The following is a 27795-nucleotide window of genomic DNA, read 5'->3' as shown; positions in this document are numbered from 1 at the left end:
GAGTAGCGGATAGAGGGGGGGTGGGAGGAGAGACATTTAGAGTGGAGGGGGAGGCTTGGGTCGGGGCGGCAGCCAAAATGCGCACGCAGAGACCGAGAGTGAGCGATCAGCCCGCAGGCCATGTGGTCACGGCTGGGATGGCAGTGGCGGGGGCTGCCCGGCCATTGTTGTTTTTTTTTAATGATGACGTCACGCCGACGCCACTTTTGTAAATCAGCCCCTCACTCCCACCCCCACCTCGCGCTCTCCTGACTCCGCTCCCGAATGAGTGGCTCCTCGTCTGGCTGGGTTTTAATACCCGCTGCTAGGCCTCGGCTCCGCCCCGCGCTCTCTTGACTCCGCTCCCGAATGACATAGGACCAGGATTAGGCCATTCAGCCCCTTGAGCCTGTTCTGCCATTCTATAAGATCATAGCGGATCTCTACCTCAACTCTAATTACCTGCCCTTGCCCCATATCCCTTTGACCTAACCTAACAAATATCTATCCACCTCAGTCTTGAAAATGTGAACGGATCAGCATCCACAGCCTTTTGGGGGAGACAATTCCAGATTTCCACTACCCTTTGATCGAAAAACTGCCTCCTGATTTCACTCATAAATTGCATAGCTCTAATTTTAAAATGATGCCCATTTGTTCTGGATTCCCCCACCAGAGGAAATAGTTTCTCTATATCTACCCTATCGAATCATTTTATTATTTTGAAAACCTCCATTAGATCACTCCTGAACCTTCTAAACTCAAGGGAAGAGAGACCAAATTTATGTAACCTCTTCTCATAATTTAAGCCCTTTGTGAATCTGCGTTGCACCCCTTCCAATGTATCCTTCCTGAGGTGCAGTCCCCAAAACTGAACGCAGTTCTCCAGATGGGGTGTGACTAAGGCTCCATACAGTTAAAGCATCATTTCCTCTCCTTTATATTCCAGCTCCCTTGAGATAAAGGCCAACATCCCATCAGGCTTTTTGTTAACTGTTTGTACCTGTGAGCTTGTTTTTAGTGATTTGTGTATGTGGATACCCAAATTCCTTTGGTCTTCTGCAGTTCTTAGTTACATCACACTGATTCACAGGAACTCTGCTCCGAAGTGATCTAGGTTACTAGAGTTCTTGTCTGTTGATGTGAAATGTGTATTTGTACTGACAAGTGTTGGTATTGTGCAAGTGAAGGAGATTGCTGGAGTGAATACATCATCCGAACTGCTACTCGCGATGCCTGCTACAAATCTTCGCATCTTAACCCTTGTTTTGTGGTTATAGATAAAGAGTGGATTGTGGAGGGAAGTCCTGAGAAGGGTCCCGATAAGTTAATCACCGAACAGGCTCACACTTATAAGAATGATTGGGATTCTTTTACATTAAGTGTCAACAAATTAGTTATAGTTTGCATTCAAAAATGGAAATACTGTACAAATAAAAGTCAAGAGTGCCAACCTGATAAGAAGTCTGCACTCCAAGGAACACCACTCCCAGGGCCCATTGATTACCCTGGCTACCACTTTGCGACCAGAGTTTCCGTGTCACTTTATCAAATTTAATGAAGACCTTAATGAACCAAAATAATAAAACATTAGCCCACTTATTTCAATTTTAAAGATTGTTTTTATCTCACCGACATCGTTTCTTCTCCTTTATTTTAGGTTAGTTTTTGTATCCTATGTATCTCAATACTCCTGCAATGAAACATTTATTAGCTGCCTAATAAATTGGCACTAGTAAGGATTTTGATTATTAAAGAATTTCTTTTGTTACCGTGCAATCAATCCCAATACTTTTGGAGTCCTGTAGCTCAGTGGTTAGAGCACTCGCTTTGCAAGCAAGAGACCTGAGTTCAATTCCAGGCAGGGTGAAACCTTGGGCAAGTTTCCTTACTCCACACGCCTAATAATAATCCCTCCAAAACAAAAAAAACAATAATAAATTGGTCATTTTCAATCCACGACTGTTTGTGGGACACTGCTGTGCGTAATTGGCTGCCGCGTTCGTCCACAAATATACAGTCAATTCACTTTACAATATATTCTGTGAAGCACTTTGGGACATCTAGAAGACGTGAAAAGCTCTATATCAAATCCAAGGATTATTATTATTATTATTTTGCTCTTTTAATAATGACTATAACAATTTTTGAAAATCTTTTCTTAATATTTCAGGTCTGTTGTGATCTAATTGTATATGTGTATTGGTATCCTGGGTTCCACACCTCAGAGGATTCATTGGAATTTGATGCGATTCTGAAAAGAGTTATGCTCTAAAATGAAAATAATAATGATAGTAATCCTTCCATTTGATATAGCACTTTTCAGATCAGGAAGATGCTTCAAAACACTTAAAAGGATTTTACTGAAAGTATAGTGACTGTGTGGTTTATAGACAAAAAGCATGGCCAATTTGTTCATAGCAATATCCCACAAACAGCCATGAAGTGAATGACCAATTTTGTTTGGGGGTTATTGGCCAGGACACTGGAAGAAATTCTCTTCTCTTTTGAACAGTGTCATGGGTTCTTTCATGTCCACCTGACCAGGCAGACGGGATCTTAGTTTAATGTCTTATCTGAAAAATGGAAATAATATATAATAATGACAAATCATTCTTGCATTTGATATCATGCCTTTCATGCCATGAAAACATCTGAAATTGGTTCACAGGATTCGCTAGAAAGTGTAATGACGATGCATTATTGTAAATGAGTACATATAAAACATGTATATGAAAAGGAAGTTTTAATACAATTAGAGTAATTATACCTACATAGACCCAATTGAAACTCCATTCATATGAATCGTACCTGCAAAGTCCCAATAGTGACTCCATTCATATGATACCAAAACACCAATTTGCACATTGGCCCAGTCTGGGATATGGCTGGAGTCACGATATCAGCGGAGTCACCAAACTCTCCATTTGAAGTATCAGCGTAGAGGTACCAGCCTTGTTCTGTGCCCCTGCAGAGGCAAAATAAACATTTAAACGTAATAACAATGATAATCGTTACATTTGATACAATGCCTTATCAGGTCGTCAAGACATGTCAAAGCACTTTGCAAAATATACTGTAAATTGAATTGACCATGTATTTTGTAGGCCAAACGTGGCAGCCAAATTTCTTCTTTTGTTTATTGCCGTCAATAGTGGTTGCGACCATGGTGGTTCAATTGCTCACATTATGAGGTAAATTTTACCATGTGTGATGTGTCAATTAACCCCCTAAGTAGATTGGATTTAGGGACCGTGAGAACTTTCTACTTGTGTATCTTTCCAAGTGTGGCACGTTAGAAGCAATGGGCCGGGAGGATAGATTTGACTGTCACTGTAATTCAAGTACTGCAGAGAGAGTCTGAAATCAATGTGGAAAATGGCCAATCCTTACACAGCATTGATTGGAGTTCTGAGCTTGATTGATGCCTCAGTGATAATACAATTGGTTATTGGCGTGATCAATCACAGTATTTTTGTCATTGATTTTTGATTCCAACTTTCATGAAGCGTTGAGATGATCAGCACATGTCTGCTGAATGCTTTTGATGAACAGCTAACCTCAGTGGGAGGTTTTCGTCTTAAGGGAATGATTCAGCAGGACTCTGTCAGTGTTTAAAGACTGAAAGGCAATATCAGTTGGAGGACAAATAAGATCTCATGGTGTTGGTCTTTAGAACATTGTCTTAAGATACAACATGGCTGAAAAGTTTCGAAAATTCTTAAATTCAGTCTAAATTTGGAACCAATTTCTGCAGTTTTTTGTTTCTAATGAGCATCTTTCACATCTCAAAATAACAGGAAAATATGTAGTGATAATTCTAGTAATTCTTGCATTTGACATAGCTCCTTATCACGTCACCAAGGTGTCTCAAAGCCCTTCCCAGGATTTACTGAAAGTATAGTGACTGTGTAGACTGTAGATGAACATTTTGTTTTGAAGGGATAATTAAGCCATTGATCAATTTTGAAATATTTGAGTCTTTAAATTACAACATTTGTATTCAGTAGCTCTAAAGGCTCAGTTGGACTGTTCATCATTGGAAAGTCGCAGGCTTGATCTGCAATCTGTGTTGTGTCAGCTTCCCTCAGCACAGGGTACTGATTGGGAGTGGAACAATTGGCCTCAGCCACACAGGGTGGTGGGTGGGGATGGGAAGGAGCCTGGGATCTTTATGTTGATATTTCACCTGATCTTGTTTTTGGTGAGTCAGGTTTCTGACACATGCAAAAAAAAAAAACATCACCATGCTTAAGAGCACCGAAACCAGACAGAGTTCCAATATATGCTGCCTACAAATGGAAATTCCTGTGTTTGTAATGGAATTCGCACTTTCTCCCCAATGGGAGCAATGGTTCCCATTGCTTGTCCAACGAGGAAAAGCCTACCTGTTAAGATTTTGGCTTGCGGTAGTAACTGGAGCTGAGGGAGAAGAATTCCTAATCGCAGTGACCAATCTGCTTTCTGAGGACCTGCCAATGAGTCAGACAAGTTGGTCTGTCATCAGCAGTGGCCTGGAGTACCAGGAACCAGATGACCAAGACCGCCACAGAAGGTTGACTCAATCCATTGCTAAACATTTTGGAGAGGTTAAAGGAGGCCAGTTGACCATCACTTGAAAATATCAAGAAGCCTCCAAAAATGATTCAATGCAATTTCAATATTGTTTCACATAAGTTACAGGACAAAACAAGACCATTTTTCAAAGATACTACATTTGCCAATGACTTATGTGAAGCGTGCTGAATATAGACAGCTTCAGGATTTCAATATGGTTGTGGAACGATAAATTCTGAATAGGTTTTTACAGTACATCAACAATAGGGTAAGACATTCAATAGCATTTTCCCTAAGTACATGCTATTTTTTAACTAATTAGGAGGAGAAAATGATGGAGTAAAGCATAACATTACATTGGTATACTTAAAAGAAATTGAGCTGAGTTAAAATCATCTTATATTCCACGAGAAATGATTCTTCCTTTTTTTTATTATTTGTCGGAAAATATAACTTTGAAGAACACAGATGACAGGAAATGTTAAATTGGGATTAATAGCACTGTGTCATCCCATCATCCAATGGCAGGATATCTGAGTGGCAGTGATTAATGCTTGGAGAGTTTTTGCTGTATAATATTGGGGAACCTGGACATAGAAACAAAGGAAACTAGTTTAGGAGGAGACCAGTCAGCCCATCAAGTCTGCTCTACCAGTTTGTTAGACCTTGGCAGATCATTTTTCTCCACTCCCCTTGATACCTATACCTACATTGGAGTGTGTTATCTTAGACTATATGAGTTCAAAGCCATGAAACCGCAGCCTTCTGAGTTGGAGTCCTACCAACTGAGCCAGGCTGACACTAGAATGTGGACATGAATAAAGTACATTGAGGAAACAAGCGTAAAAATATAACAGGCTGCGAAAGGTGCTATACAAATGGAATTTTGTTGTTGTTGTTAAGAAATAATACAATGGTGGATCATGCATATACACACAATAAAACTCAAACGAGGAGGAGGGACTAAGGGATGAAGTTCCTGAGGGTGGGGGAAGAGTGGCAGAAGGCCCGCCCGCCAATAGTGGGGTGAGCGAGGCGAGGGACGTGAAGCAGGCCAGAGCCCGATGAGCGTAGGGAGTGAGCATGGTGGTAGGGGGTTAGGAGGTCACAGAGGTCGGGGGAAGCAAGAGCATGAGGGCTTTGAAGGTGAGGACCAGCATCTTGAACTGTATCCTTTGTGTGATGGGAAGCCAGTGGAGTTGGGCAAGGCTGGGGATGATAGGATCGTGGAGTATAGTGTGGGAGAGGACATGGACTGCAGAGTTCTGGATGATCTGCAGCCTGTGGAGGGAGGAGTTGGGGTGGCCGACAAGCAATGAGTTTGCATAGTCGAGCCTCGATGTAATGAAGGCGTGTATGAAGGTTTCGGCGGCCTGTGGTGTGAGACAGTGTTGGAGCCGGGCGACGTTGTGCAGGTGAGGGAAGGCAGAATATGTCATGGCACCGAATGTGGGGTATAAAGGATAGTTGAGGATCAAACAAGACCCCAAGGATCTGGAGTGGCTTAGTAAGGTGAAGTGTGCAAATGTGGATGGAGATGCTGTCAGCGCCTGAGGTGAGGAGGTGCTGATGGGAGCCAATCAGGAGAGCCTCGGTCTTGTTGACATTCAACTGAAGAAAGTTAGCTCTCATCCAGGACTTGATGTCTGACAGACATTTTGTCAGGACAGCAGTGGTCCTGGAGTCGAGGGTGGAGGCAGAGAGGTACAGTTGGGAGTCATCCGTAGACACGTGGAAGTTGACCCCATGTCGGCGGATGATGTCTGCAGTCCGCAGTCACATCCTTAACAGGGATGTGACTGCCAATATATCCTTTTGGAAAAAAAATTATGGATTTTGTCAATGATTGCCAGTGTTAGGATCTCTCTAGTTCTGTATATATATCAATGATCTGGATTGGAAGTTGAGGGAATAATGAATTAAATTTGTGCATGAAGCTAAATTAGAAGCAGTCAGCTGTGATAAAGAGCGCAGGGAGCTACAGGCAGATATTGACAGGTTAGCAAAAGGTGATAGAATTCTCAGTGAACTGGAGGCAGACAGGGAATCTCGGACAAATACATATGGATAGAAATTATGACCTGAATCTAGATTTACTCCAGCATTTCAGAATGTACAGAATTTGGCAAATTATTGAATTCAGTTTTAATTTTGAAGCCTGTTTTCTGTAGTTCTTAAAAGAAATATTTAAAAGAAATAACTTACAGAAAACCAGCTGCAAAATTAAAAAGTGCTAAATAATCCTTGCATTTGATATTGTGCTTTACACATAGGGAGAATGTAAAGTATAGTGATTATATAATTTGTAAGCAAGTACAACAGTCAATTAGCACACATCAATGTGTAACAAACAGCCATGAAGTGAATGACCAAATTTTATTTGGGGAATTGTTGGCCAAGACACTGGGAGAAATTCCTTTTATCGAATAGTGCCATGGGATCTTTAACATCCACCTAAACAAGCAGAGTCAGCCTTGGTTTAATGTCTCATCCAAAGGACTGCACCTGCGGCAAAAGTCCTGTAGCGTATTGGTCAGAGTAGTTGCCTGGCAAGTGAAAGGACCTGGGTTTGATTCCCGGGCAACCTTAGGCACGTTTCCTTACTCCACGTGCCTCTGTTTACTAGCAGTAAGTTGAAACCCAGTTGTTAGTCAATTGGCGGGTTGCTTTCTGAGGGTTATAATACCTTCAAAAATAATAATAATTTGATCACTCAAACTACTGTTTGTGGGACACTGCTCTGCGTAACTGACTACCGCATTTCGCCCCAAAAATATACAATCGATTCACTTTACAGTATATTCCGTGATGTGCTTTGAGACATCTCAACGATGTGTTAAGGCTCTAAATCAAATGCGAGTATTATTTATTAATAGAGCACACTCCCAGCTCATTGGAGGATCATCTTAGACTGTGAGTTCAAAATCAGAACTTCGGGATTTTATGCAAACCAGATACAGTCTACAGCAACTTCCTCATTTTGATGATCAGCATCTCGTGATAATACAATAATAATTCTTGCATTCGATATAGTGTCTTATCATTTCATCGAGAGATCTCAAAGCACTTTACAGAATAAAGATTGCGTATTTTGTGGAAGAAACACGGCAGCCAGTTTATAATAATAATAATCCTTGCATTTGATATAGCACTTTTCACGTCTTCTAGACGTTTCAAAGGGCTTCACAGAATATACTGTAATGTGAATTGACTGTATATTTGTGGGCAAAACGCAGCAGCCAATTGCACACAGCAATGTCCCACAAACAGTCATGGATTGAGTAACCAAATTATTATTGGTTTTTTTTGAGGGATTATTATCAGGAGTGTGGAATAAGGAAACTTGCCCAAGGTTTCACCCTGCCAGGAACCGAATCCAGGTCTCTCACTTGCAATAAACCTAAGTGGCAGGTCCTACCTGAGAAATCAGATATTCAGCTCATCATAGCTTTTTTAAGTGAGAGATGTGGGGGTGGTTGTCTTTACTCAGAGGATAGCAACAATTAGACTTGTTCAATTAGAAAAACACAGCACCTGAAATTAGCCTTCAATGTGCTGATCATGATAAGCTCGCTAACATTTATATTCATGGAAGTTTTGTGGCAACTGGATTTGCTCCAACATACTCAACATTGAAAAATAGAAGATAATTTCAATTTGGAAGCCAACATATTCCATTCAAATGTATGGGATGTGGATCTTATTAAACGTACTAGTGGTCTGATAACACCCAGACCACTCATTCACCATGTAGCTGCAGCAGACTCACTCCTTATCTTCTTGGAACAGACCACTAGTTCATTTAGAAAATACGTATTCCGCGATCATCTGAACCAAACTCCTTCTATTCATCCGTGATCACAATTACTTGTGGTGGCAGTGAGGTGCAGACACATTAGTTGTTGCTTTTAAACCGTGTTGTTCCTCTGAAACGTTAAAGTAGCAGAGCAAGGTTACCAATTACATTACTGCACTGCTAAATTAAACTACAATTCATACATGGTATGATCTGTGGACGGTCGGTCATCCGCTTCACTTGGGTGGATAGTGGATCCTTGTCCGGTGAGCCACTGAAAGGTATTTTCAGCTGAAGAGTTTATCTGCTGTTTCCAACCACAAGTCTTCCCTCTATGAAAATTGCAAACTTTACCAACTGCAGAAAAAAAATGAAAATGTTTCAATAACAGATCCTTATGATTTATCATTGTTTCATATTTATAACACGAGTAATTCCATCATTCAGTAGCATTCTATACATTTCTTATAGGTTTTGGAACAAACCAGTTATATGATCTTTGCAGTGAATTGGATTTTTGATGAAGTTCAATGTTCCTGATTTGATTTTTGCAATATAATGCTATTTCACTGATTCATAAAACGTATCAGTTCAATATTTTAGGTCAAATTACTGCAGTTTGCAATTCTGCAATCATTTGCAGCCAAGCATTAGTGTTTTTCCTTCATCTAGGGGAGGATTCAATATCACAAATATAGCAACCAATATCTTGCTGTCAAGCTACCACTGCTTGTCAGCTAGGACAAGCCTATCTGTTGGTTTTTGACTGGCAGGGTTCAAAGAAGTCAAGGAGGAAGAAACCCTGCTCCAATGGTCGGTCTGCTCTTCTAAGTCCTACCAAAGAGCTAGGCTGGCACAATATTTAAAGTGAAACTGTGGAAGCAAAGCACATACATTAAAAGTGCATAATATGTAGAAGCATGTTTTAATGTATCTTGCTCTGTGTCATTTTTGATGGAGCACCATTTGTTCTGAGACACTACACTGCATGAGGGCTGCTATATAAATGCAAGTTGTTATAGTTGTTGTAAGCAATGTATTGTGTTTATGTGCATCTGTACTTTTAATAAGATTAGCAAATATAGGAATGTCAGCTGCTAGATTCTTTTCCACTCTCAGTCCAATGAAAATACATCACCTGAGATGAATATTTTATGGCTCAATTCACCTCTGTTATTTTCAAGTGTAAAGGATTGTAAACTTACCACAAGCCAACTCGTCTGTCTTGTCGGAACAATCTTCTCTGAAATCACATGTTTTGATGATCTCGACACACTGACCATCTATTTTACAAATAAATTCGTTCTCTGTACAGTTATGAGGAGGCAGAGTGGTAGGTCTTATTGTTGTTGATGGATTTGTGGGAACTGCAGATGGTAAATTACCTGCAGAATAACAAAAGGTAGAGACATTCTGTTTCTAGTAGGGATTTATGTATCAATCGAGGAACTAGAAAAAAGCCTCCATCAGCAAAACTAACACTCCAACTACCCCATCCCGTTCAAATAATGGAATCAATAAATAACAGTGAGGGGGGTCTCATTTACAATATTTTCAACCTCTACGTCCCCAATCTCTGGAACTCCCGGCCTCAATCCCTTCTTCTTGTTGCCTCTTTGCTCGACTTCAAATCACACCTGACTTTACTCATCAACCATTCATTTGGTTACCTCCCCTCTCTTTCCAGCTCGGCATCAAACCACATCACTGTTAAGTGTTCCTAGATGCTTCCAGCATTAAGGACATTATATAAATGCAAGTTGTTGATGGTGGTGTATTTTACTGAAGAAATTTCTTAATAAGGAATCTGAAGTGAGAAAATGGGGCTCCTTCCATTCACGTTCTTCAGTCCGACCATCATGATGCAGTTTACTCCTGAGCAGAGTTTCTATGGGACCAAGGGATTTCTAACTAAATTCCTTATTACAACAGCAGCAACAAAAACAACTTGCATTTACATAGTGCCTTTCATACAGAATAGTGTTTTGGGGCGTTGAAGAATAGTGCTGAGCTACTAAGATGACCTCAAAGTAAACAGGATTTCTAATTTAAGGTATCTCTTACTGTGAATCCAGATAAAAGATATTGCAAAATTAGATCCTATTAATTGCTCTGAATTCTCCATTGGCTTGCATCAGCTCTGTACTGCACCTTGTGTTATCTGTAGTGTGCAGATCTGATTCACTGTGTGTGTGTGTGAGAGAGAGAAAGTGTGTGTATGTTGATGCCTTGCAGAGTTTAGCTTCAATCTGCTTTAGTGAAGGGAGTAATTATTTTCTTAGAACCAAAGTTGTTCTTGTGAGTAGTTAAGAGATTATTTTAAGAGTGTTGCTCATTTAAAAGAATACTTAGCAGAATAGATTACAGCATCCAATAAATGATGACATTCAATTTTGCTTCTCTTCGTTATTAAAATTCTGTAGCTGTGGGCAAAATGAATTATAGAAATGTAAATGAGTTTTATATAAATTAACAAACTCTGTATTGATGGTAGGAGCTTCCATGCCAACTATTGAAATCCTTTTATCCAAATGTAATTGGTATCGTTGGTCAAAGTGTACTTCAAACATTTAGTAAATGTGCAGGATGTATCACAAGCATGACAGACACAGTTTTAATAATTATTTAGAAATGGCCCAAGGTAGGTCAACTTCTAAGATTACATTCTATGAGGAAAAATGCAGAAAATGCAGGAGGATACATACCATTTCGTAGGATGAGCAGAGAGGAGGCAGATACAGCTTAATGCAGAAGAAATTGCAGTCGTTTTTTAATTAATCAATATCAAATGTCAAATATGTACAATCAACTATGATCAAATTTGGCTTTTTTAAGCTATAAAAAAATGGTTTAACTGAGTTTTGTTTTTATAAGAAATACATTGACTGTCCTGCAAAATAGTTTGGTATTGAGTTTAATTTTTTCTTTATAATTTGATATCACAACAGAAGCATGCTGGCTGTGTGAATGAATTTTTGTAGTACCCTATAGATCCTAGGAGGCTGAAAATATCATTATTCAGTGAAAAGAGACTGCAGTGCATTTCAGAGATTTTCATCATAGTTTCGAATGTATTTCTGTTACATGCTTGGATGAATTTTATTATTGAGAATTGCTAATGGCTGTGTGGTAATGTCAGATGTCTCAAAGTGAAAAGCGCCTGTTGAATTAGAATTAATGGATTTTGAAAATTGTTTCCGCAATTTCTTTCCATGTATCCTTTTGATATCCTGTCCATTTTTCCAAACTTTACTGACTACTTAATCGGTTAACTTGGTTTGAAAGTCGATTAATACAGCAGGGACCAGCGTGCACTGGACAAAACAACTCCCATCATCTCTCACAAGATCGCATTCAAGTGGTACGCTGTAAAAATGTAATGTTAGATGTCTTTAAGCTCACAGTCTAGGTACATACTCCAGTGCAAAGCGAAAGGTGTACTGGATTGCTGGAAGTGAGGCATTAGTCCGAGATCTGTGTGACTGTTAAATGACCTGTGACTGTCAAGTAAATGTTAAAAATCCCATGGTCCTAGTTGAAAAGAGAAAGGAGTTCCTTCCAGATTCTCAACAAACAATCCCTCATATAAAATTGGTCATTTACTTCATGGCTGTTTGTGGGACAATGCTATGTGTAAATTGTCTGTCATGTTGACTTACAAATACCCAGCCACTACACTTTATAGTAAAATCCTGTGAAGTGCCCTCCCACCATGACAAGGCGCTATATGAAATGTGAAGATTTTATTGTTTTGATTACCTGCCAATACTCTCATGGGAGTACTTGTACTGCACATGCTCATAGGAGATGCTATCAAGATTATTGTGGTGATGGTGCGGGAGGTGGGTGGTGGGGGAGGGGGAAGTGTGAAGGAAATATTAACCCGGAAAAGCGATCCGCCAATCGACTAACAACTGGGTTCCTACTTACTGCTAGGTAAACAGAGACGTATGGAGTAAGGAAACTTGCCAACGTTTTGCCCTGCTGGGAATCGAACCTAGGTCTCTCACTTGCAGGGTGAATGCTCTAACCACTGAGCTACTGGACTACAGGAATGTGCAAAAGGTTGCCACAAGGCAACGTTGTTTTGCAGTCAGGTCCATAACCCAGTTGTTAGTCGATTGGCCGATCGCTTTTCCGGGGGTAATAATTCTTTCAAAAAAAATTAATAGTAATAAAGTGGTCACTCAGTCCACAACTATGCTGCTGTGAGCAAGTGATTCCCGTGTTTTGCCCACCGAATATACAGTTAATTCACTTTATAGCATATTCTGTGAAGCGCTTTCAGACAACTCGAAGGCATGATAAGGCGCTATATCAAATGCAAGGATTATTATTATTGTATTATTATTCCAACAACCTCCACCCCCCACCCCTCGCACCATCAGCAAAAATAATCTTGATGCCATCTCCTATGAGCATGTGCATTACACATACTCCAATGAGAGTATTGCCAGCTAATCAAAATAATAATAATCCTCACATTTGATATAATGCCTTATCATGGTGGGAGCGTGTTTCAAAACATTTCATAGGATTTTACTATAAAGTGTAGTGGCTGTGTATTTGTAGTTGAAGGCAAAAGGAATGGAATTTGGAATAGATTACTCCAGTGGGGGAGCAAGCTCCAGCACAGAAACGTGGGCCGAATGGCCTCCTGTGTGGTAGACCCTCTGTGAAATGCAGTGACACGAACTATTTTACGAAGTTTAACTTGAATTTTAGAATTATATGACAGGGTAATTATTGTGATTTATTAGGTTAATCCAAAAGATGAGAAGTCTGGCTAGCCAAGTGATCTCATTTAAACATCATTGACTGTTGGAAACATTATTAGATTCTGGGAATCGAACCCAGGTCCTCTCGCTTGCGAGACGAGTGCTCTAACCACTAAGCTATAGGACATTCTTAGATTCTTAAAGCCTGATCCCAACAGCTCAAAGTGGATGAAAGGAAGGTACACAGCCTTTAAAGATCTGCACGTTTCTTCTGACCCTTTTTAATTTTTTTAAAAGGAGATTAAGGTGTCTATCTAATGAAAGGAATGCTATATTTAGCATTCAGATCATGGTAGACCCCAGAGACATTATAAAGTCATGATTTAGGGGTGAAACTGAGTTATGCTGAGCAGGGATGTCCCAGGTTTGATCTCCAGTCTTTGTGGAGTAACCTGGCCTCAGTGGGGGTAGCTTAAATGGACCTTCTGCAGATCAGTGAGTGGAAAATAACACTCAGGGCTCCAGTTCTTACCCATGACCCATGTTCAAAAATAAACGTATGCAGATTTGGTGAGGACAGCCGAGACTTGTCTTTGATTGTCCACTGTGGTTGAATAGCATCCTAACATTCAGTATCTGGGCTTGTCCATTAATAATGTCATTTGGGTGAGAGACAAGTAAAGGGCAAATGGCACCCATGGAACTGTATTCAGTATGACTCAGTGTTGTCCAGATGGACGTTAAAGATCCTGTGCTATTAAATACTGTAAAGCACTATGAGATCCTTTTTAAATATATATATAATGCAAGGATTATTATTAATATTCTTGAGAAAACATCCCAGTTTTGTCCCATATTTTGTCATAAATAAAATCTCTCATCCTTGTTATGCTTGTTAACCTTCTATGCACCGTTCTTATGGTCTTGACATCCTTCTTATCTTGAGGTGCCTAAAGTTAGATACAATAATCCAACTGTGCCTAATTACTGATTTATATAATGTTAGCATTAGCCTTTGGCTTTTATATTTCATGCTTTTATGTATTAAAACCGTGAATTCCACTAGTTTGTTTTCCCAGCTTTATCAGCTTGCCCTCCCATCTTTATGCCAACAAGATACTGGGAAGCAGAATTAAATTGAGAAATTATGATGATGGACTCAAGTAGCTGTAAAATATTGTCCAAGAAAAAGAGTCAATTTTGCAACATTTTTTAATGAATTTCGGAATCCAAAAATAGATTCCTGAACTAAGAAATTAAGAATGCTGAGTGGGGACTGGAAGAATATCATGCAAATCACTTCGGCTCAAGGGAACCTTGCTTTAAAAATAGATTGAATTGGAATGTTTCCATGAGTCAATGTCATGGACATTTGGCAGATTCCTTAGTTAAGAAATCCATTACGAAATACCGCAAAATTGCCCTTAGGATTACTTTCTCATTATTTTAGTAATGAAAGCACAGATTAATATTGTTTCTGTAGTGGTTAAATCTCCTTTTCCTTTCTATTTCCAACAATGTGAAATCCCGTAGCATAGTGGTTAGAGCACTCACCTCACAAACAAGAGGACCCAGTTTTGATTCCCAGGTGGGGCAAAATCTTAGGCAAGTTTCCTTACCTGTTTACCTAACAGCAAATAGGAACCTGCTTGTTAGTCGATTGACAGATCTCCTTCCACATTTCACACAGAAAATACAGTTTTCTGTATTTTCAATCCATTTTATAATATAAAATTGGAGTCCTGTAGCTCAGTGGTTAGAGCACTCGCTTTGCAAGCGAGAGACCTGAGTTCAATTCCAGGCAGGGCGAAACCTTGGGCAAGTTTCCTTACTCCACACGCCTAATAATAATCCCTCCAAAACCAAAAACAATAATAAATTGGTCATTTTCAATCTACGACTGTTTGTGGGACATTGCTGTGCGCAATTGGCTGCCGTGTTCGCCCACAAATATACAGTCAATTCACTTTACAGTATGTTCTGCGAAGCACTTTGGGACGTCCTCCCGACGTAAAAAGCGCTATATCAAATGCAAGGATTATTATTATTATTATTAGATCCTGTGAAGCGCTTTGAGACGTCTCAATGATGTGATAAGGGGCTATATCAAATGCAAGGATTATTGGTATGACAGTAGCTAGATTGCTTGTGCTGCTCTGTACGAACTACTTTATCAAATCGTTGCTAGACTTCAGGCCTCAAACAAGAATTGAGATGGGGAGTTCCCTCCCCCCCCATTTATCTGGAAAACAACAGTTACAGGGATGGGACTGAGATACATTACAATTTACAATATCATTTACATTTATATAGTGCATGTGTATAGTATATATACAGTTAGTGGACATCTTAAAGTGCATTACAGTGCTCGATGAACATCTGATCTGAGAGTGGGAGCTGAGAGAGAGTTAATAACAAGCTAATTTGAGATGATAGAGGCTGGGAGTAAATATCCACTGTGCTCCCTGGATCTCTTTAGGGATCAGAGAAGGTCCATGCAAAGCTCTCTGTCAAAGGGTCCAAGATAGGTTAGGTTTTGTGTGATTAAAGGTTAATATTAGTTCTGGAAGTGGCAGAAAGCCTTTCCTTATTCCTTGCTTTCTTATGTTCCTGTAGCTTCCTCCACTCAGCACACTCCAGCCTGCTTCACGACCCTGCCAGCTCTGACCCACGGTGGGTGACAAGCCTTCAGACACTTGCCCCTGGAGTCCTTCTGCCTGGCTCCCTTCTTCATTGCTTCTAAAACCTGCCTTAAACCGATCTCTGATTGTGTTTCCAGCCACCTTTCGCCTCCGCTCCTCAGCTTCCCTACAGCTTGGGTTCCCAGTCAGTTGGGTGACCCAATTCCTGATGAACCCCTGCCCCCCTTCATCCCCTGCCTGCCTCAATAGGTCTGCCTTGACCCTTCTTTACCTGTTTTCATATCACACCTGAAGACTTTCCTCTTTGACTGTGCTCACGGACATTTACCTTTTTTCCCCGGCTTGGCATCAAACTATGCCATTGCTAAGCACTCTGAGAAGCAACCCCATGTGAAGTGCATTAAATATACGCAAGGTGTTGTTGTTGTCCCTTCCTTATAGAAATCAAGCTTCTTATTGAGCTTCCTTTGAAATTCATAGGATCTCTTCAGAGTTCATATGTTGCTTCACCAGGTCGTATGAGGGAATTCTTGTTGAGATCATTTATATTCCTATTTGCTATCTAATACGTTAAAGATCTTGTTGACCTCCTGTTGCCTGACCGTTTCAGTCCCAGCACATTTTTATTCTTTCCAGGATTAAATTGCATTCCCAAAAAAGCACTTATAGAGGTTGTCTCCTCAGTGTTAAAACATGCCATGCAACTACTTCTGTGATTGAACAATAAATAATACACTCACCATCATGGAGAGCACAATCCATAAAGGATAGGTCATCAATTCCAATATCTCCACCAAAGTCATCTCCCACAGTAGCCTCCAGTAATATCTGTTACAAAGTAGACAGAATAAAGGATCACCTTCATACCAATCTATGCACTATCTTATCTATTCCATATTAGACAAGAGCTTGCATTCCTATTCACTTAGACCTAGTGAATCTTACCTGAAGGAATCTTGAATGTCTTGATAACCACAGACCAAAATCTATTATTCTATTGCATTTCTTGTTGATTATCAATTCATTTATTCATAATATTCACTTTACAATATTAAATTCTCCCGAACTTCTCTGCTGCTTTCAAGACAGTCGACTGACCACCTTTCCTCTATCATCCATCTTAGTGGGACTGCACTCTCCTGGATTGAGTCCCACTTGACCCACCCCCATCACTACATCTGTTTTTCCTCCCATCCCCAATGGGTCACTTATGGCTTCATCCTTGGCCCCATCCTTTTACTCATTTACGTGCTCTCTCTCTTTGAAATCATTCGTAGATATAGCATCAACTTCCACATATATGCGGATGATACCCAAATCTACTTCTCTTCCAGCCATGACCCCAGTTCCATTAATAGTTTGTCCTCTTACTTGTCAGACATTAAGGCCTGGATGAGCACCGCTTTCTGCGGCTGAGCTTTCATAAGATCAAAGCCATCCTCCTGTAAATGTCTTCTCACCTGAGGTTCTGACTTCCATAAACTCTCTGGCATATCCCTCAGACTCACTGAACCTGTGCACACCTAGGAGTCAGGTTCAGTCCTCAGCTGTCCTTCCTACTCCATATCCAGTACTTGACCAGGACCACTTCCTCCAGCTACGCCATATTGCCCGCCTACGACCTTAACTCACACCCGACATAGCTGAAACCCTCATTTGCACATTCATCACCTCCCACCACAATTTTTCTAATGCCCTCCTAAACTCTTCAGCATTCATGTGACTTGCCTGGATTTATGGTAGAATGTAGTTATTGTGTATATTTGTAGGCAGAAGCAGTAGCTAATTTGCACACAGTGATCCACATACAGCCATGAAGTGAATGACCAAATTTTATCTGGCAAATTGTTGACCAGGACACAGGAAGAAACTCCCATCATTTTCTTTTTGAATAGTGCCATTGGATCTTTAATGTCCGCCTGAATAGGCAGAAGAACCTCACCTCCAACAATGCAGCAGGAAAGATTTGGAGACCTTGTTATTGGGTAAATGACTCTATAACACAAATATTCTTTTTTCAAACAGTTAAGCATGGATGACTTAACCAATGTATTATGTGTGAAATATATTAAAAGGCTTCATCTTTAGCATATATCTAATGATGCATTTCCATTCATCTTAAAGGTTTATATTGTTACAGAATAAAAAAAACATTAGTTTGAAGCTGAATTTGCACTTTCCAAATCTAAGAATCAAACTTAAATATATAATGCAAGATTTTTTTAATCGATAAGAACAGCCAAAGATCACACTGTAAATTGCCCAAACTAATAACAAAGCTTTAAGAAACTAACAGTCTGTTTTACACGTACATTTAGATGCACTAAAAAAATTGTAAGGACTCAAAGCCCATAATGAGAAAAATAATTAGATTTTAGCAGATGGTGGGAACTTTATATCAGTTCAATAAAAGTCGAAAACATGAAAGTGCAATGTTAACAACCCACTAGATCATTCAATATTAAAGGTTATCTAACATTTGCCAGAGAAATACATTTGAACAAGTGATAGTCTGACTTCCCACTTGAACAAAAAGATTAGAAGAGGATTTCTTGTTTTATTCGATGTAGCAACCGTGAATGAATGACCAATTTTATTTGGATGGTTGTTGGCCAAGAGATCTGCCGCACTCTGTTCCCTTTTTAAATAGTGGCATGGGAACTTTATGTGAATAGGACTGCAGTTTAATGTCTAATGTGAAAGATAGAACCTCTGACAATGCAGCGCTGATCACTGAAGTTTTTATCCAATTAAATAAAAACTCCACTGTCCATATACTCACCTGCACCAAACTCCTTAACCCCTTAACCCCAGCCCTTGCCAAGCTCCATTGGCTCCCAATGCCGAACAGATTGATTTCAAGATCTTCAATTGTGCCAATCCCTTCATGCCCTGGTACGTCTCTATCTTCCTGACCTGTTTACACCCCACTCCACTACCCACTGTCGTCACTCAGGTGGACCTCAACCTTGTATTTTAAATTGAAGGGGTAGTGTCCTGACCTTGTCTCCTCTGCTCCACCATTGCTGGCCGTGCTTTCAGCCATTATACCCCAAAACTTTGGAACTCTCTTCCTCATCCTTCCAGCTTGCCTTCTCCTCACACCTGAAGCCCTTCCTCTTCGGCTATGTCTTCAGTATCCTCCCCCCTTCCTGGCTCGGCATCAGGCTCTGCCCTGTTAACCTCTCTGAGATGCTGTCCTGTGTGAAAAATGCTATATAAATTTAACTTTTTGTTGTCAGCTACAATTTCCTGATTCAGACATACTACCGACTAAAGAAGGCCGACAACAAACGTATATGGGACATGACGTGGACACTACAACACTTTGGGGAACACTTTTTCCTCAGTAACATTGAAGGAACTAGTTTGCAATCCATTCATCAGATGAGCTCTTACTTAAAATGAAATCTTAAGGCTAACTCTTATACCTTTGTAAATTTATTTGCTTCAGTAATGTGTGGTACAATTATTAGATGATGAGGAGCCCAGGGATTCTGTTTTTCTTTGACACTACACAATATTGCATTCAAAGCTCTATCCTCAAGCTAATCCCTCGAACAACAGAAAGAGAAATATGTTTTGGATAAGGTTGGTTTTTTTTGAAGGCTCAGGAACCAGACTAGCAAGACCACCTTAGATGGTTAACTCGATTCTGACGTTTGGTACCAAGCATATCACCTTCGAGACAGGTCAGCTCTAAGCAGATCTCACTCAGCGCCTTGGGACGTCCTCCCGACTTGAAAGGCGCTGTAAAAATACAATTTGTTGTTGTTGTTACCTCCCACCCAAGGAGGAATAGTCACTTGTTGATCAATTGAATGTGAAATGAAAAGGTCAATAGTGTTAGCGAACAAAAAGATCAATAGTGTTAGTGTTATATTGAACAAAATAAAACACATTTTACAGATGAAGTAGTTTCTCCAAAAACACTTGATATTTGTTGGGCAGAGTAAGTTATATAGCCTTAATGCTTGCGAACCAGATTTGTGTGAGTGCAGTTTCAATTCAGAAGTTCACAAGAGGTTTTAAAATGATGAAGGTTATTCAGTACCATTTGATCTTATAATAAAATACCTTCAATTCCACTTTGCAAAACTGAGCTGTGTTTTGCTCTGAAGGAACATGAGAGAACATTTTTAAATACAAATGTAAATTCTTTAATTCTCCTCAGTGCTGCAGAGGAACCTTGCCTTGACAGTCTGCATTGGCAGGACATGTGACAAGAATATTACTACCGATCGACTGATAGCAGCAAAATGAATTGAAGCTTCAGAATTACTAATTTAAATCCCTGATTTTAAAAGGTCTGCATTGGACAAGTGATTGTGGGTTAAATTTACTGGGTAGTGTCTCCACTATATCATATGTACTGCATAGGAAATTATACTGCTTAGCCAGATGACTGTTAGAAGTTATTACCTGTCCTCATATGGATTTTACTGCTGATACCCTGACATCTTATATCTTCCATTAGCAAAAACCTTCTATTTGGTTTACGGCAGAATTAGTACTTCTATCCTTTTTGCCTCCTTAGACATATTATTCAAGCATTATGTCACTGGAGGCAAGAACATAGCGCACAATTCCAATTTCCCTCTATCTAATAAATCAACTATAGAAATATATTTCAATACTTTATAATTCCATAGTATTTTTTCCAAAAGTTAGAAGTGCAGGCTCCTTTGCTTTTCTGCTAACCGGTACAAAAATATGACTTTCTATGACTCTAAATCCTTCACAAACCACTTCACAAAGCAGCCAAAACCACTAATGTGAAGGAAGAATTCTTTCGCCCATAAATATACAGTCAATTCACTTTACAGTCTATTCTGTTAAGCGTTTTGAGACATCTAGAAGATGTGAAAGGCGCTATATCAAATGCAAGGATTATTATTATTTACGTATATATACACAGAAACTACATTTGACATGAATTACCTTAGTGCTTTGAAACAGTGAAATTATAGGTGCTATATGAGATGCAACGATTATTATACTATATAGTATAATATTAATTAACCTATGGATATCAATGTTTACATTTCTTCTGAAGTTTTAAAAGCCTTATTTGAATTTTGGAATTTGATGTCCTTTTTCTAGTAATTCAAATTTTCGTTGAAATCATAAGTAACAAGGATTGACAAAATCTAATACTTGATGAAAATTCACACTAAATGTTTATCTCTTTCAAACTAATCTGTTGTCCATTTCCTAATTCAGCCTTCATAATGAACTGGAGATGTCCATTTGGGGACAATCTCGGGTAAACAAATGCAGAATAATTATCATAATCCTTGCATTTGTTACAGCATCTTATCATATCTCAAAACATCTCAAAGTTCTTCACTGAAAAGTGCAGTAAGTGTTCATTTATAGACAAATGAAATAAACAAATGATCCATTGGGGGTATAATAATAAAAACTGAAGCCCCAAAGCACTGAGACCCACTGAGCTAACTCCCTTACTGGAGTTAATCCCTCTGAAGCCCCAGGACCCAATAATCAGATTGAGAGAGTGAGAAACAAGAGACCAGAAATGGAAGAATGGAGGGAATGGCCAGGAGAATAGGGCTGAAAGAGGTTGCAAAGGGAGCGGTGAGAATGTGAAAGGATTTGAAGCCAGGATGCTCTGGGACGTAGTGTAGCTTGGAAAGGATGGGATTAACAGAGTGCGGAGGGAATATGGAAAGGCTTATATAAATTGTCAGTTAGACTGCAGTTAGAATATTGTGCCCAATATCGGTCACCCCACTTTAGAAAGATGTCAAGGTGACAAAGATGATGCAGATGAGGTTTACTAGGATATACCGGGATGAGTGGTTTGGCCTATGAAGACAGACGGGGTAATTGGGATTTTTTCTGCTCCAACAAGGAAGGGTGAAGGGTGAACGTTTAGAGATTTTTAAAATCATGAGGGGGGTTGAAAGAATAAATAGGGAGAAATGATTTCCACTGGTCAATGTGTGGAAATCATTGACCAATGGAAATGATTAGTTAGTAAACTACCCAATGGGGAGGTCAGGAGAATGTTTTTCGCACAGAGTAGTTAGGATATGGAATGCACAGTCGGGAGCAGTGGTTGAGACAGAATCAATATTGCCCTTCAAGAGGGAACCAAGCAAATATGTAAAAAAAGAAGCAGCTATAGGGGTATGGGGAAAGGGCAGGTAATGGGAATAAAATGATTACTCTTGGGCAGCCAATACAGACACAATTGGCCAAATTCTGTGGTTCTTAAGCATTTCTATGGTTCTAAGGCAAAAAGAGTATTCTGGAAAGATGAGATCAAATGGACCAAAGTGAAGCCAGATTTATACCTAACCCTCCTTATCTCAGTGAAAAGGTGGGAGGAGGCACTAAGCACCTAAACAAAGCCACGATATTGAGTATTAGTTTTTCAAGTTTATCAAACAAGTCACCTTACCAGCTCTTTAAATAACAGTAACAGTGTTTTGTTGATCATTGTGAACGATCGATTGGACCACTTGCAAGGGACAAATGGGATGGAGGTTCATTTTTGTTACAACTGTTGATAAGAAATACTGCCCGTTTCTTAAAAATAATGGGCTTCCAAATTAACACTAAATTTTAAATTCTTCCACATTTCTACCCAATCTTAAATTTTAGGACAAAACAGTCTTCAAGACTAAAATAAGATACAATCTTGACCCTGTGTTGTTCTATGTGTATTTACAAATAGCTCCAGAATGGTAGAAGTGCTATAATATAGCTGAAAATGCAAATTCTCAGCTCAATTTGTTGCTCCTGCAATGAGTGCCCCCACTTCAGTTTTAAGTCAGAATAGAAACAATTACAGAACAGTTTCGTTCAAAGGAGAGCAAGCCATGCAATAATGTGTCTTTGAAATCAGTAATTCTACACTGAGATTTATTTGAAATTGTCTTCATTCCAGCAACAGTAAATTATACCTTTAACATCTAATTATTTCAGAACAATTCATGAATATCTTTATAGTTACTCGTGCCCTTTCCCGTTGAGTTCAAAAGTGGAACAAAATGTCTTCTGAAATAAAGGGTACCCTCATTAACCACAACATAAATCTGAATAACCCAAATGCGTCTAAACTCATTAAAGCTTTAATTTTCAAGTTTATGTGCATTGGCGATATGCTCATAGACGGCACCCAACGCTATAAATATCTGTTCACTTTGATTTACCAGTAACATCTTAAACTAAGTACCATACCCAACAGAGAACATCCTCTCTTAGAAATTCAGATACAGTATTTCTAAGGAGAACCCACTGAACTCACCCTTGTTAAAGATTCCTTCTAAACAATATATTGCCCACTTAACCTTACCTAAAATAAATACGTATGTTCATTATTGATCTTTGTAAAGTATTGTAACAATGCTAAATAAAGGGGGAAACGTGGCTTCAATTCATTATTGTTTTTCATAAGTGTAAGCCCAAAAGCTGCATATTAGGCTCCAGTTATTCGTCTCCTTGTGAGGACCCAATTCATTCTGTGAACATGTATTATGCACATGATGAAGCCTGAAATTATATTTAGTCTCGCACTGTAAGCACATTTACTCTTAAAATTAACAATTGTGCAGAATTGTGGAAAATTCGTACATTTATGCTTAATTTGGAAGCTGGTTTCCACAGTCATTAAAAAGAACTCCCTGGGGGCAGTTCCAATGGTATAGTGGTGAGAGCTGCTGTCGTTGGGATGAGGCGTTAAACCTTGGTCCTTCCTGCCTATTAGGTGGATGTTAAAGATCCTGTGCTACTCTTCAACAACAGAAGGGAGTTTCTCCTGATGTCTTGGCCAACAATCGCTCAAATAAAATTGGTCATTCACTTCATGACTGTTTGGGGACACTGATGAGTGCAAATTGACTGCCAGTTTACTTACAAATTACAGTCATTACACTTTACAGTATATCCTGTAAAGCTCTTGGAGACATTTTCCCAACATGGATGCTGAGCAAAGAAGAGGAGGAGGAGGGGGAGGAGAGGGAGGTGGCCATAGACGCATTTGAAGAGGTAGGATTTGACAAAAGATACTCAGGCAGAAAGAGAAGGGCCGAGATGGAGGGTTAGAGAGGGAGGGATTTCCAGTGGCTGGAGATATAGGAACTAAAGAGATGGCAGGGTGTGGAAGGATTTGTAGGTGAGGGCGAGGACCCTGAAATCGATCCACTATGAGACAGGAATTATATAGAATGAACAAAATTAATGAACATGAATTACAGAAATGTACAACAAAAACTTGCACTTATATAGTGTCCTCCATGCAAGGTAGCGTCTCAGAGTGCTTAACAGTGGCAGAGCCTGACTCTGAGCCAGGTGGGTGGGGGTGTGGTGGCCATCGAAAAGGAAGGTGGAGGGATTGAGGGAGAGTGGTCCAGAGTTTTGTGGCGTAATGGCTGAAAGCGACCTCCGATGATAGGGCGGAGAGTGCGAGGGACGAGCAGGAGGCCGGTGCCAGTCGAGTGGAGATGCCGGGTGGTGGATTGGGGAGTGAGGAGGTCGGAGAGGTAGGGAGGTGTCAGGCAGTGAAGGGATTTGGAGATGGGTGTGAGGATCTTGAAGTTGATCCATTCGGTGATATAGAGCCAGTGCAGTCTGCCCAGAACTGGTGAGATGTGGGTATGGAGTTTGGTCCTGGTAAGTATGTGGGCAGCAGAGTTCTGAATGAGCTGGATCTTTTGAATGGTGGAGCTGGGGAGACTGGCAAGGTGTGTGTTTGAGTAATCCAGGCAGGAGGTGACAAACACATGCACGGGGGTTTTGGCTGCATTTGGGTGAAGGTACAGTTCGAGGAGGGCAATGTGACAGAGGTGGAAGAAGGCGGTCCTGGTCAGGGACCAGATGTAACGGAGGAAGGACAGCTGGAGGTCGAACCGGATGCCTAGATTGCGCACTAGTTCGGTGAGTGTGAGGGAGAGCCCAGGGAGGTTGAGGAGTTCAGATCCGAATTGGATGGCTCTTTTCAAAGAGCCGTCACAGACACGATGGGTTGAATGGCCTCCTTCTGTGCTGTATAATTCTATGATCCAGGATCTGATGTCTGCCAGACAGGCTGAGAGAACATTGTTGGACCTGGAGTTGGTACTGGCGGAGGCAAAGTAGATTTGTGTGTCATCCACATACATGTGGAAGTTTACCCCGGGTCTGCCGATGACATCACCCAGAGGCATATGGATAAGAACACAGTAGGAGGCCATTTTGTGTCAGTGTTGCCAAGAGCCACCCAACTTAATCACAATTTCTTACTCTTTCCCTGTGCCCTCTAATAACCCTACATGTACTTTATCCAATTCTTTTTTAAATACCCCAACCAACCCTGCTCTAATAGCCCCTTATGGAAAATCATTCCATTTCCATAAGCAATAGCAAACCTCTCCTTATGCTCCACTAGTCGTAGGCTTGATTAAGAGGAGACGGGTGCTCACTTCTCTGTTGGTGATTGAATTCCTTGTTTCGGATAAATAGGCTACAGATAGCTTTGCTTTCAATACTGTGTGCAGCACAGTGTGACCCTGTTACATCACGCAATCATAATCCGCCAGTGTTAATGGTACCATCACTGAGAAAAATAGCAAGTAAGATTGATAAATATAAGGTACATTTTCATACAGTCATTACAATGATTGTATAAAAATACAGTGATTGCAATGACAATGACTGTATTTACAAGTCATTACAATGACTGTATGACTTGAAAAGAAAACAAATGCGTTTTTTAAGATGCCTGCTGCACACAGAACTGAATAGCAGTTCTCTCTTTCTCTTCCTCTCTGTCGTTAACACAAATCAATTAAAAAGCAACAATAATTAGTTACACCGTTGAAGCAATGTGGACAATTTATTGTTTCATTAGGTACTACGGATTTGAATATCCCTTGAGGGGTTATATGATTTTTCTTCCCCCCTGAGACAATCGTGCCATTCAAAAATGTCTTTGTGATCCTTATATTAAGTAGCTGCTCTGCAGTCAGAAACAATCCAGCGAACTTGCACCATCAATGGCTGCCAGTTCATCTGCACTATTTGTTAAGCAGGCAGTAAATCTAATGTGTTTGTCCACCCTAAGGGAAACAGGGTAGAATTGCTCTAAATCTTATTAACATAGCATTTCAAAGGGTACAGAATCTAGCAAATTGCAGAATTCGGTTTTAACTTTGAAGTTGTTTTTCTGCAGTTCTTGGAAGATCTTACAGAAACCGGCTTCAAAATTTATGCGGTATTTAAAAGTTTGCCAAATTCTCTGAAATAGATAACTTAATTCTTAAAAGAATAAGTCTAAACCAGGGTGGAATTTTACCTCATCTATATCATATATAATAATATATATGCATAAATAATAATATTAATCCTTGGATTTGATATAGTGCCTTATCATATCTTCCAGACGACTCAAAGAGCTTCACAGAATATCCTGTAAAGTGTAGTGACTGTATTTTGTGGGCAAAATGCGGCAGCCAATTACATGTATCTATGTCACTTTGTCCTCCCAATGTTAAAGGCGCTGTACAAATTTAATTTAATGCCATTTGTTGTTGTTACTGAAAGAGTCCTACCTGGAATGGTTGAGAACTGTTGATAAATAGGACCTCTCTTCGCCAAGCATTACCATAGTTTCCATATTTCACCCAAAGTTGCGCCCCCTTTGTATTGCTGTAAATCCTCTTGTGCACAGCCAGTCTAAAAATCTGCATTCCAAACATGTGGTAGTGGAAGCGAAAAATGCAGGTCTTGTGGATGTTATTGGTGGTGGCCTCCAGGATTGGGCTCACAAGCATAGCTGTGTTTCCAAATTGTTGCTCAGAAACTTCTATGTAAAAGTAATGGCCTTGTGCTGTTCCAAATGTGTGGTCTTTCGACGGTCCGGTGTTGAGTGAAGGAGTTTGACCCCTATTTCTTGTCCAGTCAAAATCATCTTCTGTGGCTTGCTCCCAGTTGCACAACCCATTTTCAAAATCACATAGCAGATTGCTCCCTGCAAAAGACAGGATATTGAGTTAACAAAACTTAAAGCTGTATAAACATGTACAATTATTTGCTTAATGAGAATGTAAGAACGCAGTAGAATGCCAATTCTGTTCAAAATACATAGTGCAATCCACTTTATAGTATATCCTGTGAAGATGTCTCAAAAGCGTGATCAGGGAATATATCAAATGCAAGGACTATAACTATTATATTTTGATTATTAAATACACTCTCTAGGTATCCACTATGCAGGTATGTTTTAATAAGGAATACAGCTAGAATCTTTTGCCTGTGGGAACTCTGCTCCTTAAGCACTGCAACAACTTGCATTTATCACTCTTGACACAGGAAAGCATCCCAGAGCACTTTTTAGGATAGGACGCCAAGTATGGGAGAAGAGGGAGGTACGCTCTGAGATGCCGTCCAGCGTGGAGGGCGCTATATAAATCCACGTTGTTGTTGTTGAGGTGACCATAGGCGTGGTCGAACAAATAGGTTGAAGAGGTAAGTAGATTGCGTAAGAGTGGAATTCCCACTTCCAGTTACCAGAAGGAGTCCTCATTTACGTGACTCAAATTCTTTATTACATAGAATATCTTAAGAAAAAATCATTTTCAAAGACAAATCAATCTTCAGTACAACTCTCATGTTCTGTGGAATGGTGACACAAAAACAGTTTGTTCCCCAATAAGTCCATGTCAGTGGTTAACTCCATATGAGCCTCACCCTGCCTATTCCCCTCTCCTATACCTCTCTATTACCATCTCCATATTACCTTTCCTCTCAAATACATTGATGCTTTTTGCTTCAAATGCAATTTGCAGCAGTGAATTCCACAAACTTTGGAGCTCCATGGATGGTGTTCTTCACAACATCTGGCTCAAGGGATGCAATGACTGGGAAGGCTCAACTGTCCTTTGGCTGCTATGGTTGAGTGTTATTGTGGAAACAAGATTAAGGAATTCCATTAAGAAGCATCACAAACTAGACCCCTCTATCTCAAAGCATGTGACCCCCTGACAAAAATATTCTCCCTGCTTCTCAATATGTAAACCAAGCAAACCTCCCAGCCTTCTGTACGACATTACTCAGCATCGATCACTCGCCTTCTTTGGCATTCCATTTCCAAGATCCA

The 27795-nt window shown here is 40.0% G+C and overlaps 1 protein-coding gene across 1 annotated transcript in view; it reads right to left on the bottom strand.

Annotated features, from left to right (window-relative positions):
* The window catches only part of malrd1 (MAM and LDL receptor class A domain containing 1), a 180725-nt gene that overhangs the window by 126485 nt on the left and 26445 nt on the right, over positions 1 to 27795 (bottom strand). The window contains 6 exon segments of the mRNA XM_042332367.1: positions 1434 to 1544; positions 2791 to 2947; positions 8536 to 8689; positions 9538 to 9717; positions 16433 to 16520; positions 26249 to 26667. Coding sequence (XP_042188301.1) covers positions 1434 to 1544; positions 2791 to 2947; positions 8536 to 8689; positions 9538 to 9717; positions 16433 to 16520; positions 26249 to 26667 — 1109 coding nt within the window.

The sequence above is a fragment of the Callorhinchus milii genome, unplaced genomic scaffold (assembly GCF_018977255.1).
Source record: "Callorhinchus milii isolate IMCB2004 unplaced genomic scaffold, IMCB_Cmil_1.0 Scaffold2, whole genome shotgun sequence".
Lineage (NCBI taxonomy): Eukaryota > Metazoa > Chordata > Chondrichthyes > Chimaeriformes > Callorhinchidae > Callorhinchus > Callorhinchus milii.
This window is presented reverse-complemented; position numbering and strand designations above follow the sequence as displayed.